The 19530-nt window shown below is 36.6% G+C and overlaps 2 protein-coding genes across 4 annotated transcripts in view; both read left to right on the top strand.

The window, feature by feature from the left end:
* LOC116170093 (alpha-mannosidase 2) overlaps positions 1-3851 on the top strand; it is a 60738-nt gene extending 56887 nt beyond the window's left edge. For both annotated transcript variants that reach the window (XM_031486286.1, XM_031486285.1), the window contains one exon: positions 1685-3851. In XM_031486286.1, coding sequence (XP_031342146.1) covers positions 1685-3361 — 1677 coding nt within the window. In that variant the 3' untranslated portion in view covers positions 3362-3851. The remainder of the gene's footprint in view (positions 1-1684) is intronic.
* Positions 3852-7547: 3696 nt separating this feature from the next.
* Positions 7548-18509, top strand: LOC116171131 (E3 ubiquitin-protein ligase MIB2). 2 transcript variants are annotated; one of them, XM_031487820.1, is made up of 13 exons: positions 7548-7987; positions 8041-8209; positions 8258-8425; positions 8480-8651; positions 10294-10409; positions 10456-10641; positions 10690-10838; positions 10888-11103; positions 11152-11326; positions 11377-11666; positions 11716-11941; positions 11991-12257; positions 17175-18509. In XM_031487820.1, the coding sequence occupies exons 2-13, from the start codon at positions 8152-8154 to the stop codon at positions 18152-18154; spliced, it is 3003 nt and encodes a 1000-aa protein (XP_031343680.1). In that variant the 5' UTR covers positions 7548-7987; positions 8041-8151; the 3' UTR covers positions 18155-18509. The 2 variants fall into 2 exon arrangements, with proteins under 2 accessions (XP_031343680.1, XP_031343679.1); XM_031487819.1 differs by having other exon boundaries at positions 7548-8209.
* The last annotated feature ends 1021 nt before the right edge of the window (positions 18510-19530 follow it).

The following is a 19530-nucleotide window of genomic DNA, read 5'->3' as shown; positions in this document are numbered from 1 at the left end:
AAGGATTGATGCATTTCAAACGACAGTTACTGTGATAAAATCCCTCTTCTCGAACGAGGTCATTATCACAGGCAAGGTGAAGGATCACTTCTTAACCCCAAGTATCATTCCTTACGGTGGCTGTAGACATACATACTTTATGGAAGTCAAGAGTGCGGATTGGATGTACCTCCCTTCTTTTGTCTTCACTTGTTTCATATTGAATGCACTCTCCAAGTCTCCACAAACAAAACAATTGTTGAAATTGAACTTGGGTAATGCAGATCGCAGCACCAATGTTTTAGGCCTAGTAGATGTTGATATCTCGTTTTTTGAAAGCCGCGTGTGTCCTCGTGTAATTTTTTCTACACAACGTGTGGACCAGAAGTGACGTCACAGTAGCTAGTTGGCTGATTTTGCCGTCACCCCTCTCTTTATTTGATTCTTTAAGGGAAACTATTCCATTTTCACTAACTTTAAAGACAGCAGAACTTGATGCAGACACTTCCTCATCACAAACAAAACACTTAGCTCAAAAACAAACAAAACACAACACTCATTAAATCATCATCATTATCATCGTTAAATGTGACAACTTCCTCATCACAAACAAAACACTTAGCTCAAAAACAAACAAAACACAACACTCATTAAATCATCATCATTATCATCGTTAAATGTGACAACAAAACATCCCATTGAAGTATTTATTTTTTGGGTGCATTGTTGAAGAGTTATTCGGTCAAAAACACAAAAAATGTGAGGTCAAAATGTTTTTTTCCAGATTACAGATTTTAAGAGCGGATATCTCGAAAACTATACAAAATATCGAAAACTTGACTGAGTAAAATTCAATAAATTAAATTTAATCAGCTTTCATTTTGTTTATAATGGTCATGTCGCTAGGACGCATAGTTTTCAAGATATCAGCGAAAAACCAAAAATGAGTCCTTCAGCAATTTTCGTTTGAAAGTGTGTGTACAATCTGCTCCATTTTTTTGCGCATTTTTCAAAAAATAAAATACGCTATTACGTTATTCCTGCTGTCAGTACAAGTGAGGGACGAGATCTCGGCACTGGAAAGTGGTAGAAATCATTTTGATGCCTCGTTTGAAAGTGCAGCAAGAAATGTTTTTTTTTTGTAATCACTGCAAGATCATGTCCAAAAAATTTTCAATTTATTAACCAATTTTATTGAAGATACTACAAAACACATTGCTGTGATGCAGAGGATTTTATTTTTGTGCTCTTCCTGCCGTACTCTCATTTTGGTTAAGTTGGTAGAGCAAAATCTTTATTTTTTCATGTATTTCATTGCAGAAACTGCAAAATACATTGCCTTGTTGCCCAAAAATTAACTTGCGCAACTTTAGTTGAGAACTTGGCATAAAAGTGCTACCCTCGGCGCTACCACAATAGGCAGGGTCAATAATCTAAACCGATTTCGTTTAATCGATTTTTTGCATTTTTTCAAAGCTACCAGTAGCAACGATCTCAAATTAACATCCAATCCATACAACATAAGTTGACATAATAATTATAAAGTAATGTAACCAACCATGATGTTATGCGTTTGCCCAAACATTGCTGGGAAACCAGTAGATGCATTCACTATGCTGTCCAATGGTATAAGTGAAAATTAGGTGGTGGGATAAAAACTCAGCTTGTAAACACATCTTTTTACATCATCTTTATCATTTTTCAGATTGTTTTATACAACTCCCTGGCCCAACCACGTGACAACTTGGTACAAGTGAGAGTGTCGACTACACAAGTTAAAGTGCTTGACAATGAAGGAAAACCGGTCATTTTCCAAGTGAATCCAGTGTGGGACTGTTCGGAAGCCAATACAAAGATATCAATTTCCAAAACTGAATTCGAGCTAGTTTTCGTTGCAAAATTACCGGAACTAAGTCTTATCACTTACACCATACAACATAATGCCAAGAAAGTCGATGCTTTTGTTAACGTCTATTGCAGTAAATGTTACGATTCCGTCGGTCAACAATTCAAATTTGAAGATGAAACAAGGACCACCGTAAGTTCAGTATTCAAAATCAGAAGAATGCAACCGGGTGATATACAGCTGGAAAACAGCAAACACAAAATTTTGTTCAGCGGTACCACAGGATTTATGAAGTCTATTACGCAGAAAATTACACACAAAGTGACTCAATGTGCGATTCAATTTGCAGCATATAAGAGTGCCCAATTCCATTCTGGAGCATATTTATTCATGCCAGATCCGAACGAACGCGACATCGAAAAGGATGTATTCTATCATTACAAAGATCAAATGACTGTACTTATTACATCGGGTGCTGTTGCGAGCGAACTCACTGTTTTCTACGGACCTTTCTTGGTTCACACCGTGCAGATTTTACACATTGATGACAGCTACCTGAATGATGGCATCTTCATTGAAAATACTGTCGACTTCGAATCTCCACCAAAGAATAGAGAAACCGAGCTATTTATGAGATTAATAACGGATGTACAAAATGGAGATCCACCGGAGTTCTACACGGATTCCAGTGGTCTACAAATGCAGAAGCGTGTCAAGGTGGAGCGAATCGGAATAGAAGGCAATTACTTCCCGATTACTACAATGGCTTACATTCAGGATAATGCAAAGAGAATCAGTTTATTGACTGATCACGCTCAAGGTGCTGCCAGTTGGCAACCCGGATTTTTAGAAATCATGTTAGAACGTAGAACTTTATACGATGATGCACGTGGTATGGGAGAAGGCTTGGTGGATAATCGTAAAACTGTAAATAAGTTTTGGTTACTCTTGGAGGACATCGAACAGGCTAACATAAAGAAGGAGTCGTTCAAAAGGTTCGAGAATGAAAATAACAGTGGAGATGATTTGTTTGAGAAGGGAGAAGTTATACGATCTTTCAATATTCCGACTGATTCGCAAAATGATTTACAAAAGAAATCAGATTTTTCCCGTCCATCTTTGTACGCAAATCAACTTTCGAATGCCTTAAATTATCCGGTTAATGTATTTATTGTGGAAGCAGATGGTGATAATTTACAAGTGAAAAATACGATGAAGTTGCTTAATAAACAATTACCCTGTGACATGCACATTTTAACCTTACGCACACAGCCAGACATAAGCTATGCACAGTTTCCCTCAAATAATGCGCTGATAGTATTTCATCGGCAGGGATACGATTGTACTGTAAACAAGAACTTTGTCTGTTCATTATCACAGATCGAAGAGAACACCAATTTCGTTCATGCCTACGTTAAGGAGTGGCAACCTACCACTCTTACAGGTACCACGGCTCAGAAAGAAGAGCTTCCTGATTTGTCACATGCCCTTATTGGACCAATGAGTTTGCAGACTTTCAATATATCCTTCACTTAATTAATGATAAATTATTGAAATGTGATTTAGACTAAAATTTTATTTTTGATCTTTTTATAAATTTTAGCTTTTAATATTGTAGATAGTTGTAAATAATATTGTTTATATCTTTTAAGTAAATTGTATATTTTTAATGTGTCAAAGAAACTATTTAATGGTACTTTATGAGGTATAATAGTTTACGTGCATTACTTACCTATAGTCTGAGATTCATCTAATGTAACGTTGTGAGTACAGTTTTATTTTATTGCTAGAATTGTTTTTATATATTTATTAGAGACATTCTCTACAAATTTACTTTGATTTTTTCTTAATGTACTCCATTTGTCACAATCCATTGTATTGATATTATAAAAAAGACAAATACCAAAGGTGACAAAAGATGCCTATTTAATTTGTAAAAATGCAATACGCTGTAAAATAATGTTTTGTGTAGTTGTATTATTTTTTAACGTATTTTAGTATGGAAAATAAAGTTATTTAATTTTAATACTACTGAGATACACAATGTAAAAACAGACAACAGGTTGTCCTCTAAGTGGAACTATTTCATTTTTTACATACATGGCGCCCATTTACTGACTGCAATAGTAAACAAATGACTCCCAAAAGTGAATTTCTTCGACATGGCCAAACCAAAGCTATCCGCGTTGAAAATAGTCTGGACAAACGGTCAAACGCGCATTTTTGGCTGTATATGTATTATGAGTGTCTTTAATACTTGACTTGCTTAAAAAGTGGTAATTATATTATAAAAGAAATTGACTCTTGCAGGCTTATCACAATGTTTTTTCATTGCCCCACGCTTTGGGTTTTTTTTTAAGTATATTAGATGGTTGAAAAGTCAAAAAACAAGGAAAAAAAATGGTTTAGGTTGTGAAAACGCTACCCATTTTAAAAATCCCTTAGCCTACCAAAATAAACTAGTTGTCAGGTATACTCCTGACTTGACTTTCAGACTACTTTTTATAGTGATTGGCAAGGTCATTGCAATTATCTTTGGTCATATTTAGAAAATTCCCTCTAGCGCCGCACAAAGTGTACCAACCTTTTTAGAAGATCTCATCAAGATACATCTTTTTGTAATTAACATTTTTCACTCCGATGGTGAGAAAAATGCAAATTTAGAAAAATAAACGAAATAGTTTAACTTTTCAATCAAAACTTCTCAAAAACAAAGGAACTCAAAAAAAATTTTTTTTGAGTTTTAAGCCATTTTGGTCAGTATGCAAAAAAAATTTAAAAAACATTGTTCAAGCCGTTATGGCTCTTAAACTTTTGACACCCTCAACCAACGGATCAAAACCAAAATAAGACGTTTTCGATTCCCCATATCAACCTATATGCACTCCAAATTTCGTCCAAATCGGTTCAGGGGTTTTTTAGTTACGTGTTCACAAAAAACGAACCCCACAGACGTCAAGCTAATAATCACATTTTTGGGGCCTGTGAGCTTCAAAACGTCAAGAAAACGCAATATTGGCATATCGAAAATTGATCCACGATTACGAGTACAATATTTTCGTCTATACTGTATACATCCCAAAATGATTCATAGCAGTGAGTGGTTAAAAAAACACCTTTGTTCATTAATTTCGTCACAGAAACTGCAAAATGCATTGCATGGTTTGCACAGTAACTATAATTTTTGTGCCCTTTTTGTTGTATACAATTTCTCGCAATTCAGAATGCAGCTGTGGTAACATACTTACGGTTATGCAACACATGTCAGATTGGAAAAAATTGCACCTAATTATGAAACGCTCTGCAATCGTTCTACGCATGTGCCGAAGAACAGGAAATTTATACAACAAAGTTTGGGAAAAAATCTTTAAGCGTCGGTTAACAGTAAGTATTCGAATCCCAGCTGAGTTTAAGTAATAGCGAGTCTAGCATTTATTTTGTTTGTTGTGTTTTGAAAAGTATATTTATAGGTAGTAATCGTGTCTTGTAACGGGCGATCAGAAATGAGTGCCGTCGAGCCGCCTTTGGAAGTTCAAGTTAAGTACGATTTCCCATGTAAACAAAAATTCCAAAGGTGACTCGACAGCACGAACAATTAAGATAGACTGATAATGCTGAATTGACAAATGACACCTACATGGGGGCAGCCATGATGTGCACTCACTTGGCGCGAAATTCAAATCAACTAATAAACAAGCATAGCTTCACGTTTTCTAAATAAATTACTGTGACACATGTCATTTTTTAAGGCTGCAATAGTCTCAAAACTTGAGCACCAGGAAAATTCCCCTAGAAAATAACTAAAAAGTGCACATCATGGTCGCGACCATGCTAGGGCCATTTCTACCTCTATGCAACTGTTTGATCAACAGTTCATCTTAATTTATAAGTTCGTGCTCGACAGCAACTCATTTTTGATCGCATAGTACTAACTATTAATCTTTGAATTTCATATCACAATTGGCCGATATTATATACATTATGCATAAAATGCAAATATTTGAAGCGTGGCTTGCTACATTTATGCTTTTGGTTTAAGTAACTTTTATCTGAATCATGTTCTTTTTCACACTACAGTAACACAAAAACAAAATCCACTCGACAACATGTAAAACCAGGTGTCAAATTCTTGACAGAATAGCTTCCTAGCTGAAACCAAAAATTGCCAACATATGTACGCACTTACAGACGGGAAAAATTTATTCTTTAAAAGTTGCTTAAGTGCAACACGATTTTTGCGCATGCATTTTGTTTGCTTTTATTAGAGGGACCTACCATCCAATTTTCGTTAAAATTGCTCCATAAATAAGAAAGTTGGATGTTGCACATGCGCAACTCGATTTTTGCGCATGCATTTTGTTTTCTTTTATTAGGAGGACCTACCATCCAAATTTCGTTTTAATTGTTCCATAAATAAGAAAATTGCATTTCTGCGCATGCGCAACACTATTTTTGCGCATGAATTTTGTTTGCTTTTATTAAAGGGACTTACCATTGCTTCAGAAACAAGATCGTTGCGTTTTGCACATATGCAACACAATTTTTTGACTTTGACAATTTTTTTCTCCGTTTTTTGATAATATAACCCGGCACAATTTTTTGTAGGTTGTACACAGAAAAATAAGGTCTTCCAAATAATAGAATAAAAATTTTAGGTTGCTATTTGAAAAAAAAGTTCGATGCCGTTACGGCGCTCCAAAATTTTTTTCCAAAAATCCGGCCCGTTATTTTTCTGTTCGGTATGCCTAACACATATATACAAAATTTCAACAAAATCCGTCGAGCCGTTTTCTCAGAAAATTGCCAACAAACGTACGTACGTACATACAGACGGAAAAAAATTTTATTCTTTAAAAGTTTCTTAAAATGGTCTAAAACGTCGACATTTGATGAAATTTTGAAATGTTCAAAAAACGGCTATCGCAATAGCTACCTAGCACATGCTAGGAAGCTAATAATAACAATGTGAGATCAGAGTTCTAGCTTCTCTACAGCTGCTAAATCAACTGAGTACCTATGGCCATAGTGTAAGAATAGAATACACTTATGCTACGGCAATGCCAGAGAAAAAAAAAATACACGTCAAACAACTGAAATTGTACAAATAAAATCAGGGATTGAGTCGAATTTCCACATTAACGGTCTTGGTCCGAAAAAATCAGTTACTCTAGCCAAATTCGTTTTCAGTCATTTGCCAAAAAAATCCGCACTGTGTATGCACAATCTATTCTTTAACAATTTAATTTTATAAGAAGCATCTCAGCCTATAAAATTTATAAGTACAGAAAAAATAGTAATAGAAATAGTACCTATGGGAAAAGAATTCCAGTGGTCTAGTTCCACGGGAAAACCAAATTCTATGTGAATGAAATCAAAAGTTATCTATATTATTATACTTTATTCTAGTATTCCAAAATTTTCATAAAATGCAATAAATACTTAAAATGGAAGAAACCGCTGTTGTTCGTAGATACAAAATTTGTAGGAGGCTGAATAGTAGAGACCAATGGATTGGAGTAATTGGAGAAATACCTCTTACACACTGCTTAATCCACTATTCCTTCTCTTGGAATGTTTTTGGCATGACTTATTGATTTAAGAGGTCCGTAGTAATTATACAATAATTACCATTTTTTTACTTACCTACCTTCCATTTTATCTAGGCAGACAATCTTCAACAATTTATTATTAAAGGGTTTAATTCAAACGTGTTTGTGTGTCCGTGTAGACTGTAGTGTGTATTGCCAACAAAAGCAACTCTGCTCTAGATGTATAGTTCTCATTGGTGGAATGCATCAACATATATCATAAATGGACTGCGCGTGACAAACACGGATACTGCAAGTGAGAGAGAAATGAAAACTAAGAGGGCAAGCTGTCTCCTACGTGCATTTTAATACGACTTACGTCGCTTTGCGATACCAACGCCGCTACTATGAGAAATGCTCTTTATTCATTGGAAATGCTGTTCCAGTTCCGGTCGAAATATTTTCCTATGCAGTCGAAAATCGAGACCCTGATGGGGCCGCCGCACTGAACTTTGTTACGCCACTGTGCTCGTCGATTGTTTGGTCCGTATCGCCCTCTTCAGTACAGAAAATCGATTAATCTTGCAAATAAAGTGCATCAGCGAAATTTCCAGCTGATTTTCATAAACAAATTGTAATTTACATAGGAATTGCCCACAATCAATTATAGCAATTAGTACATTACAGTAAATGGATGTAGATGGATTTTTTATGTATGTAACTACACTATCTTGATAAATTAGTCTTATCATTTACTTCGAATGGGAATAATATAATCACTAAAAGTGTAAGAAGAAAATGTTGGCACCAGGCGTAAGAATAGTACGTGGTCCAGATTGGTCGTGGGGTAATCAAGGTAAAAAGTCATATTTAAGTATTGTCAATCGATTAAAGTTACTTGTAGACGGTGGCGAAGGGCATGTCGGTACTGTCTGCGAAATTGGTAAAGCTGGCGCTGTTGGATCGCCGGATAAGACAGTTGTTGTTCAGTGGGACAATGGTACAAGAACTAATTATCGAGTTGGGTATCTAGGAAAGTTTGATTTAAGAGCAATTGACAATGCGCAGATTGGTACTGTATAATTCTCATTCTGGTTATAAATGACAACCACATGTTTTGCTTTAGGTGTTAAACATCCAAATATAGTTTGTGATGGTTGCGATAGCCAAGGGATAGCCGGTATGCGTTACAAGTGCTCTGTGTGTTATGATTATGATCTTTGCTATATGTGTTACCATGGCGATAAACATGATGTGACTCACTCGTTCAAGAGATTTGATTCGGCTACTTCTACAGGGTAATTTTTTATTCAGATAAAATATTTCAATTTTACATGTACAAAGAGACTGCTCACGAATTAAACGTATCGAAACATATTATTGAAAAAAATAACTTGGTATAGCAAGTTAAATGTTGGAAGTGCACATATTTTGAGTAATTTTTAATAGGAATAGTATACAGCGCATGCTCTTTAAAAGATGTGATTTGTTACCCAAGACACACGTTAGTCCTTTGCTAGACCGTACTTATACGGGATAAGATCAGATAAAAAATGTATGGATCAAATCTCATTTTTTAAAATGGATATTTTAATCTAAAATTATTGGATATTAAATTATCTTTTCAAGAATATCACACTAAAAACATTCAAAACATAACTATTGTTTCAAAACGATTCAAAAAACATTTTTTTAAAAATTTAGAAAATTAAAAAATATTTTTTATTATACCTGAATCACAATCTCCGTTTTAAACACTCAAATGCGTGCGAAAAAGGGCCTTTAAAACACACGTGCTTTAAAGTTGCTAAGTAACAATACTTCAAGTATGACTTTTGAAATAAATGGATGAAATAAAAAATCCTCGCTTTCTGTAAATGCAGAACATTTCTTTGACTTTTGTACCTATCCTTTCGTTGAAGCTTTCACAAACGCGCGTAATTTAGGGTATGCTTCCTAATCTGTTCCACTTTTTAATCGCAGCATTGCTTTAAAGTATTGAATGAATGCACCAAAATATAGAAGATTTAAATACCTTTGACATTTCCTTCATATATGCCAGCATTATGAATGCATTTAAGACTGTATTCATAAGTAACTTCCTATTCGTCCATGAAAACAACTTTTCATATTCTTTATAATAGGCTTTACTGGATTTGGATTTTACACCTACCAACGTTTGTTTAGATTTTACAAGCGATTTAATGGACGATGTATTATCTTTTTCAACGGAAATCGTTTTATTTACAAAGATGATGATAATTATAAGCAAACGTCAAGTGACATTTCCATGGCAATCGTGAAACTTCGAACACCCAGCCCACTTAATTAAACATGTATTGAGTATAACGTCAATATGACTTCATTGTATTTCCTATTTTTAAATTATACTGCAGGTATAATAAAAAATACTATAAGATACACGTGTATAATTTGTCTTTAAAGCACTTGCAACGTTAAAGGCACTCCGCTTTGCGTCGTGCCCTTAAACTCGTTGCGCGTGCTTTAAAGACTTGATTATACACTTGTATCTTAATATACTATTGAATCACTTGAATCATTTCTGAATATATTTTTGAAAAAAGAATTTAATATGCTAACCTTTTAGATTAAAATAAACTGGGTGTTCCATTTTAAAAAATGGACTTTGATCCATACATTTTTCATCTGGTCCCGTCTACTTATTTCAAAACGGGAGATTATTCAACAATCATTATAAAGAAACTTTTGTAATCAACATTTTTCTGTATCTCTTTTAACTAAGAAAATGTAGGGCCATTCTGAAATTGACAATTTGCTTATTGGCACTTTATTTTTTGAATTTTTCCAAATTTTGATTTTACAATGTTAAGTTTGACTCAAAACGAGTATATGATGCCTATATTACTTTTTTGATGGCACTAATAATTATGGAGAAATCATGTGCACATTTTTTTTCAGAGTGGATTTGCCCGTGCGCAAGAACGCAAAAAAACAAGAACTTAAGGGAATTTTTGTCGGCGCCAAGGTAGTCAGAGGTTTTAATTGGGAATGGGGAAACCAGGATGGAGGCGAAGGTAGTATTGGTTCATTTTTTATTTTCACTTCGAGCGCCTGCTTCAGGTAAGTTAGGACGAGTCCTGGACATTCGTGGATGGGACAATGAAAGTAGTAGATCCGTGGCGAACGTTACGTGGATTTCGGGCTCGACTAATGTTTATAGATTAGGACATAAGGGGAATTGTGACATAAAGTTTATTGAATCAGCAAGCGGAGGTTATTACTATCCCGAACATGTACCAGTTTTGGGTAAGATTGTGTCGATTTTCATTGGTTTCCCTTATGTCTGGTGTGTAGGTCATGTTATGGAACAGAGCATTGTTCGGCCGGTTCGAACTGGTCCACCCCCTTTCAGTGTTGGGGACAAAGTGCAGGTTATTGTTGATGTTGAAGAGCTGAAAGCCATGCAACATGGTCATGGGGGTTGGAATCCTCGTATGGCAGAGGTAAGCGTGGGATTAGTCGATCTTTATGTTTTATTAAAGAAATTCGCAGTACATTGGCAAAATAGGCACTGTACACCGAGTGACTGACAAAGGGGATATCAGGGTACAGTATGAGGGTTGCAACAACAGATGGACGTTTAATCCTGTTACGCTGTGTAAGGTGAATAGCTTTGCTGTGGGTGACATTATTAGTGTCATAAGTGATTTGGATCGAGTTAAAGAATTGCAAAAGGGTCATGGGGAGTGGATTGATATAATGAAAAATGTATGCATTTTCCACTGGTTTTTCCACACTTTAATACTTGCTCTTTAGGCTTTGGGAAAATTAGGGAAAGTCTTAAAAGTTTACTCTGATGGTGATTTACGCGTACAACTTGACGGACACGCCTGGACTTTAAATCCACAATGCGTACGTCTCGTTCCAGGGAGCGCAGCGGAATTAGCCAACACAATGCACGCAAACCAAAATCAGAGACAGGAACCGTCAAGTACGTCGTTTACCTGTTCACCACCCTATTTTAATTGCTCATGTTATTAGTGCAATGGCAACCTACGAACCCCGCCAATAATCAAACCAATAGTACTGCAGACCAGTTAGTAAGGGCGGCTGCCCAAGGACAGCTAGAGACCGTTCAAAGGTTATTGGAAGATGTACCTAGAGGGATGGTAGATATGCGGAGCGGAGGAAAAACGTCATTACAAGTTGCTGCTCATCAAGGGCATGTGCAGGTTGTCAAGCTACTGTTGCGAAATGGTGCAGCTGTAAATGCTAGCGATTCAGATGGAGACACATGCTTGCATTATGCTGCATTTGGAAATCAATCTGAAGTACGCGCATTCACTTTCGTTTTAATAAAGATGTAATTGTGCTTTTTAGGTTCTTGAATTATTGATTCAGAACCGAGCAGATTTAAATACATCAAATCGTAGTGGTTGCACTGCGCTGCACATAGCAGCTCACAAACAACCAGCTAGATGTGTTCAAATTCTATTAGCGGCGGGCGCCGATCCCAATGGTCGTGATCTGTACGGTGATACAGCATTGCACGATGCGATTGGCAAGGACAGTTATCAAGTTATAGAACTTCTTTGTACCGCTGCCAGTATGTACTGATGATTTTCTACCGATATTTAAACTGTTTTTCATTATAGGCACCGATTTTACTCTTAAAAATAAACGGGGATTTAATGTCCTACATCATGCAGCGCTGAAAGGGAAGAATTTTGCAACCCGTAAACTGTTAGCGCAGGCACGGCAGTTGGTCGACACAAAGAAAGACGATGGCTTTTCTGCCTTGCACCTAGCAGCTCTAAATGGGCATCGCGATGTTGTAGATACATTAATTAGGATTGGTCAAGCTGATATTGATTTAAGGAACAATAGAAATCAATCTGCATTGTTGTTGTCTGTTAGTCAAGGTACGTATTTAACATGATGTTTATACTCCAATCTGACTGACGCTGTATGTATTATAATAAAAATACACGATTTACATGTTAAGCAAAGATGTACCCTAGGTAGAGCTGGTTACTGCTCGCGAGCGTTCTGCTCGGAATAGCGCTTGCGAGCACTTTTCGGAGCGGCCGCTTCGTGCTCGATACTCGGGCGTTTACTTAAAGTGCTCGGCGCTTGAGCGCTTTTTTCTACCCACGAGCGGTTTTTAGGCTCGCGAGTCCTTTTTCCGTTCGCGAGTCCTTTTTCCGTTCGCGAACGGTTTTTTCCGCTCCCGAGCGCTTTTTCCACTCCTGAGCGTTTTTTTTTCGCTCGTGAGCGCTTTTAACCGCCCTCAAGCGGTGAAGGGTTAATCTCCGCTCGCGAGCGTTTTTCCACTCCCGTGCGGTTTTTTCCGCTCTTGAGCGTTTTGTTCGCTCACATGCACTTTTCCCGAACGCTAGTGATAAAAACCGCTCGCGCACTTTTAGGAGTGCTCTGAACGCGGTTTCACTTTGCACAAAACAACTCGACGCTCGCGAGAATTTTTGAGAAAATTAAAGCGCTCGTCGCTCGAGCGGTTTTTTAGAACGCTGGACTCAGCTCTAACCTTAGGGGGTGTAAATTTCGATGGACGTACACAGGTGAGAAGTAAGTCGGCTGAAACAGGTATTCCTTTGGTTATTGAAAATTTGACTCTATCTACTGTTCTCTGATAAATTGGTTCCATATGCTCTGTACAGTTTTCACCACACTAGTAGCTTTATTATGGGCACGTTTGGTGGAGTGGCTGACATCCATTGAAAAGTATCTTCCTCAAACCGCCATTGTTGTATAGTAATTTTGCGAACGTCATCTTTTAGAACTATAAAAGTTCCAATATGAAGTCTTTTATTTCTTTTGAAGTAACCTAAAAAAAATAACGAAATCTCGATATTTCGTATTGTTTTGAATGTCTTGAGAAGTATGCATAATTTTCTAATTCTCTCAACACATTTTATTGACCCTTAATTTTGAAACTTATTTACATGGTACTGGGTGGCGCGCGGGAACGATCGATTATGAATAAAGAAATAATCAAAGGGAAATTAATTTTATGTACATATCTTCGTAACTATTATCACAGATCTACACATACACAGATTGCTAACCTTTTTGGGAAACAAATTTAGGTATACTTAAAAGCGCCCTCTATTGCGGAGTAGTATAAACATGTATCGTTTAAAACTGTAATATGACGCTTATGGATTTATGCGTTAGATGTCGCTGAAACAACATTAAAGTTTGCACAATTCGAATTCCTTAATATTCGTATTATTACAGTGGTATGATATGATAGGAGGTACGTTGAGCCATAATTGTTTAATTTAACACTGGAGCTACTCATTCGTCGTAAGGGAGTTATTAAAAGCGGGTCCCTGTGGTCACAGATACACACGAACATAGGGCAGGTTCTTAAAGAATCGTGAAGGTTTTTTGAAGTTGGCGGAAACTATTTGCGGCTTTAAAGGTCTTGACAGATTGCTAACCGGAAAGGCATACTTACAAACTATGTATATCTCTGCCATCATTAACGTTACACTCTTTACCACGTCGATAAGATATAAGATAGGGAGGTTATTTTCGAAAAGTTGATAGTTTTCCAGTTGTAAGCACAAAACTGCTAAAAAAATATCCTTTTCAACTTTTTTGTATTTTTTTCAATGTTGCGTCATGAAATTTTGTTAGCAAACCTCGGATTCGGATTCGGCACCCCAAAAAACATATAGAATCAAAGAAATCAAAACTACCCCACAACTTTCCTGGTAAAAATACAATTAAACTGGATTATATGCACATTTGACCGCTTTACATTTTTTGCAGCGACATCTAATGCATAAATCCATAAGCGTCATATTACAGTTTTAAACGGTACATGTTTCTACTGCTCCGCAATAGAGGGCGCTTTTAAGTATACCTAAATTTGTTTCCCAAAAAATGCATAAGGTTAGCAATCTGTGTATGTGTAGATCTGTGCTATTATGAAGATGAAATCATGCCATTTGATGTCACTTCAATAAACATGTCACTTTTTGAAAATTGTGTCTCTTAGATGAGCTCCTTCTAAGCGCACGCATTCCTCCATTCGCGAACGCAAATTTGCCATAACTCTTTGCAACAACTCGACAGAAATCAATGAAATCTCTTCACGAATCCTGTCCTTGAGTTCATTGGTGTTATGTGTGCGAGTTCTAAACACTCGATCTTTCAGGAATCCCCACAAAAAAAATCACACGTTGAAAGATCTGGGGACCTGGCGGGCCACTCGACATCGCGTCTTGCTTGCTCATAACTGTCGTTATTTTTGTAAAATGCCTTCACAGCGAATGCACGTTCTTGACCAGTCCAATTTTCCAGCGCAAATGAAATGGCGAACTTTTCTACACACAACCACGTCAACAAAGTGTTGTCATGGTTCCAATTACAATAATACTAATCGATTCATAATCGATCGTTCCCGCGCGCCACCTTGTATAATAAAAACGGTATCGCAACGCGCATCGTGTCCCCTTTCCCCACGCCGTATGACGTCAATCACGTTACAAACTACGGCGCGCATATACAAATGCATAGGGAAGAGGTTACGGAAACGCACTATTATTTGTGTATCTGTCGGCGAAATTTAGGTTTATTTGAGTACATAATATAATACAAAAGTGCAAGCTCGCACAAAAACATTACAATGAAATGCAAAGCAGATAAAATGTAAGTAGAGGTATTGTTCAAATGGTGTGCCAAGCGCGTGTACGTGAATGGAAAACGAAGATCATGTAGAGATTGTTTCACGACTGAAATGTGCGTCGGTAAATCCGAAATGTCAATGATTGCGCAATTGAACCACAAAGTTTTTATAATTTCACCTTGTACACTTCCGGCATCTGCTACAAAAAAAAACCAATATTGCCTTCAATTAATAATTTGGGAGACTCAGTAGCCTCGATCAACTGCCGAAAATGTCAAAGAATTAACTACACAAATTCAATAATTTTCTTTTACACACAAAACTTGTTGACAAGCAGCTTAACTTGATAAATAAAATGACGAATTACCCGTGGCTGTTCAGACGGTACAAAACTTTTAATAACAAAAGCACCGTAGCAGAAGGCCTCACAGTGCATTTTCAGACTGCTTCCATAAAATGGAGAAACCGGTTTCAACTTGTCACACAATTTTTATTAACTTCCTTCTGCATAATAATAATAACAAACTACATACGTCAACTGATCAAATCGGGCGGACTATTCGAATAGCAATCCACTAGGTAACAAAACACATCTTCCACAGCAAAATAATCTCCTTCCTCAGGACTTTCAAATAAAGGCGCCAATTATAATATTAGACTTGATAACGCCCGCTTAGAAAGAACGCGTCTTAAGGGTAAAACTGCACTGCAACGGAGCGACGCAGACAAATGTTACTTAATCGAATTTGCATGACATATCCGCACTACGCTACGCGACACCGCATTGAACTACAAAGTTGACTTTTTCACCAATTCTGTCGCACAGTGGCGTACCTCGTGACTTACTTGTTGTGTCGAAGTCGGTTCATTAAATAAACGGTGGTGTCTGGCGATGGTTGCCCTTTTCGGTTGCGATCATGTAGCTTGTTGGTTGTTCAAAACAAAGTAAGCGATGAGTAACTACGACGAAGGCGATGGTACGCCGCACACGTGGGAATATATTCAGCGATCGTCGAAGTTATATACAGGGTGTGCTAAGGATAATTTCTTTGAAGGAATAACTAAAGAAACGAATTCTATTTCGGGGACGCAACATTATATGACCTCCAAAATTACATGAACAGCACAAAAAAATAATATTTGGAGAGAATGCTTTCATGTTGCTTCATCTAACTTTTCTTCTTCCTCACATACCAAAGACACTATTATTACGTCCTCGACAATTTCATCGATCTTCCTCAATGACACCTTATGACTGTTGAACAAAAATGTTGCAGTGCTGCGCCATAGCAGTTCGTATGCGACACCTCTATAAATATTTCGTAGCGTTGCATTGCGTCGCTCCGTTGCAATGCAGTTCCGCTTAGTGCCGGCTACCTTAATGCTGAAACTAACGCACACACAGTAACATCTGCAACTCTGTTATCTCTTATAGCAGCGACAAGAACACGTGCGCTAAAACCTCGTATACAGGATGTACCGTCATTATTTTTGGTGTTTAGTACAAAAGAACGTCTACATGACGTTGTGTACACAGCATAAAAAAATATGAAAAAAAGTCTTAGAGCAAACGCCATGTTTCTAAAATATTTTTGTTCACCAGAGGCGTACTGTATTGCAATGGCGTGTCAAACTTGCGTTTGCACTCCATATTTTATTGCGAATATGTATATTAATTATTGTTTCAAAATCTCTGTAATAATAAACAGTGGGTAATTTTACAAACAGTTCAAAATGTTGTAGGTACTAGTACTGTAGTTTTTTATTTTAAGAAGGTAATGGTAAAAAGCATAGGGAAGCTTTAACCTTCAAAGTGATTGGTTATAACAGGACTCAATATTACCATTGAATAACACTTACTCAATGGTATTACGCTGAAAAATATAATGAATGAAGAATTTTATCAACCGGTATTTCTTTTGCCAACTAAACAGCTGTCATCACCTGTTAATGTCAAAGATCCAAGCATGAAATCGTTTGCTGGATATTTCTACTTCAAACACAGCGCTATGTACTACCTTCTTATAATGAATGCAGTATTAGTACACAGTACCTACCTTTTCACCAGGAATATCCAAGCGCCATAGCACAAGTTGTCTTCCCTCATGGTACTAATAATACAATAATGAACAGAAAAATGTTGATTTTATTATGAATCAATACTAATTCCTATTTATTTCAGGTCACTGTAGCGTAATAGAATTACTAATAAAATTAAAAGCCAACATTAACGCCAAGGACGAAGACGGTGATACAGCTTTACATCTTGTTTTAATTAAACGAGCGCACATCAATACAGACGTTCGACAAGACGACAGTCCGACTATTTTTACAATACATCAAAATATTTCTCATATCTCCGAAAATAGAGTGGCAATAGCGATTGCATGTTACCTCATTCAAATGGGAATAGACATGGATTTATTAAACGCGAAAAGTCAATCGGCGCTAAATTTATTGCAAGATTCCAGCTTGCAGGAGTTACTTAAAAGTTACAAGCCAAATGTAGATAGCAACCAAGTGCAGCAGAGTACGCCCGAAAATATAAACGTGGAATATTTAACGTTGAATGAGCCATTAAATGTACCTGATAGCTATAATTTAACTGAAAATGTTCCTAAAGGAAGTCCCTATCGTAATGTAGTTAATGAAGATGTGAAAAGTACGCGTAAGAGCAGAAGAGAACAAAAGACTGATAAAAGTCCTCTAGAAATTGGCAGCACCTCCCAGGAAAATTCGCCAAATCACAAAAACCATTACCAAAATGAAATAGTTACTAGTAAACCTGTCGAATGTTTAGTTTGCTCGGACTTATCGGAGGAGAACGTGAAGTTAGAACCCTGTAATCACAAACCGGCTTGCGAAGATTGTGCCTCACGAATGAAAAAGTGCTTGCAGTGCGGGATAGCTGTACAAAGAAGGGTGACTAAAGATGGAAGAATCATACCGGCAAAAAGTAGACAGCCAAGTGCAGAAAGAATGCGTTACTTAGAATGTAAGATTGCCGAAATTGAAGAAAGTCATGCATGTAGTATTTGTATGGAACGAAAACGAAATGTAGTGTTCCTTTGTGGGCACGGAACATGCTCGAAATGCGCAGATACATTAAAAACTTGTCATATGTGCAGAAAGACAATAACTAAGAAAATTCCTATTTATTAATATTTATTACGTACATCTTTCTGTATAAATATTGCTACTAATATAGCATTTAATGGTTCAATTTTATTATTGCAATTTATATTCAGCTGTGATTTTATTCTAGTAATTCCTTTTACTTCACGTGTATGTGAAATTGATTTTAACCGATTTTTTTTATTCCTCTCGTATAATGTTACTTATTTATACAATTCCATCCATATTCTTAAATGTTGTTATATGCTATTATAAGTATAGGTAGGTACATAGTAGGTTTCCTACCTGTCTAAGTATAAACATTGTAAATTATTCATTTTGTAAATGACTGACCTATCATTATATTTTAAAGAGTGAATGCATGCTGTGAAATAAAATAATCTCATCGTCTTGATTTTATTATTGAATAACCTACATACTAGTATTAGCGTTTTTCTCTTCAAGGTTAAAGCTTAGCGCGGCCACCGAATCCCTTGGGTCTTGATTGTACCAATATTGCACAGAAGATTCTCGTCGAATAGCCAGATAAAATACAAAAATATGGCAAGGAATTACCAAAAATTGATGCATACAATATCTCTGCAATAGCTTCCCAGCGAATGTGCTTTAAAAATTATTAGAAAAACCAACCAACGCCCTATTAAAGAATTCTACAGAGCGAATTAATAACGTTCTCATATCTTAATTAAATTGGAGGTGATTCTTATGCAATTGAATTATACCTAGACACCTGGGCTATTCATCCTTTGAAATTAGCGCCTATACAGGGTGAGTTTTTTTTTCATTTTAAGCATTAGGATCTCTGAAACCGTAAGACATAGACACCTTCGTATGTTTCTATACAGTTCAACTTTGCGAAATTTTTACGTTTTATGTATTTGATACGTATACGTTCATTGTAAACGCACACTTACTCTACGCAAAGATACTACACTAGATAGACAGCGCTGTATAAATTTTAGACTCTCATAATTCGTCCCGCCACATAAGTCGACTGCGTCCTCCAGCGGCTATGTTTTTATGAGAATAGTACAAACTACCAGGCGGGGTAAGAAGACGCGCGAAATGGCAAAGCACAGTTATTTGTAGAATAAAGGGCTATTGTATGGGATATCGGTGTCATTCTTAAGCGCAACCTTGTGTGGGTGTTAATGTTTTTATCTGGTTATCTTACTCAAAATTAAAATTCCGAATATTCACATCTTGTTTTAAATTAAATTTTTTATCATAACACAACGAAGTTGAGGTAAAGCTTATGTGCTCTGTTTCCGTCCGTCCGTTCTATCGAGATCTCGGCCCCTGGGCCACCTAGAGACTTCGGGTTTTCGCTGTTATGGTCTATATTTGCCCCTTTCGATCAGTTTTCATATTTTCCATATTTTGCGCAGACTGCGCAATGTAAA

The sequence above is a fragment of the Photinus pyralis genome, unplaced genomic scaffold (genome assembly GCF_008802855.1).
Source record: "Photinus pyralis isolate 1611_PpyrPB1 unplaced genomic scaffold, Ppyr1.3 Ppyr1.4_LG5, whole genome shotgun sequence".
NCBI lineage: Eukaryota > Metazoa > Arthropoda > Insecta > Coleoptera > Lampyridae > Photinus > Photinus pyralis.
This window is presented reverse-complemented; position numbering and strand designations above follow the sequence as displayed.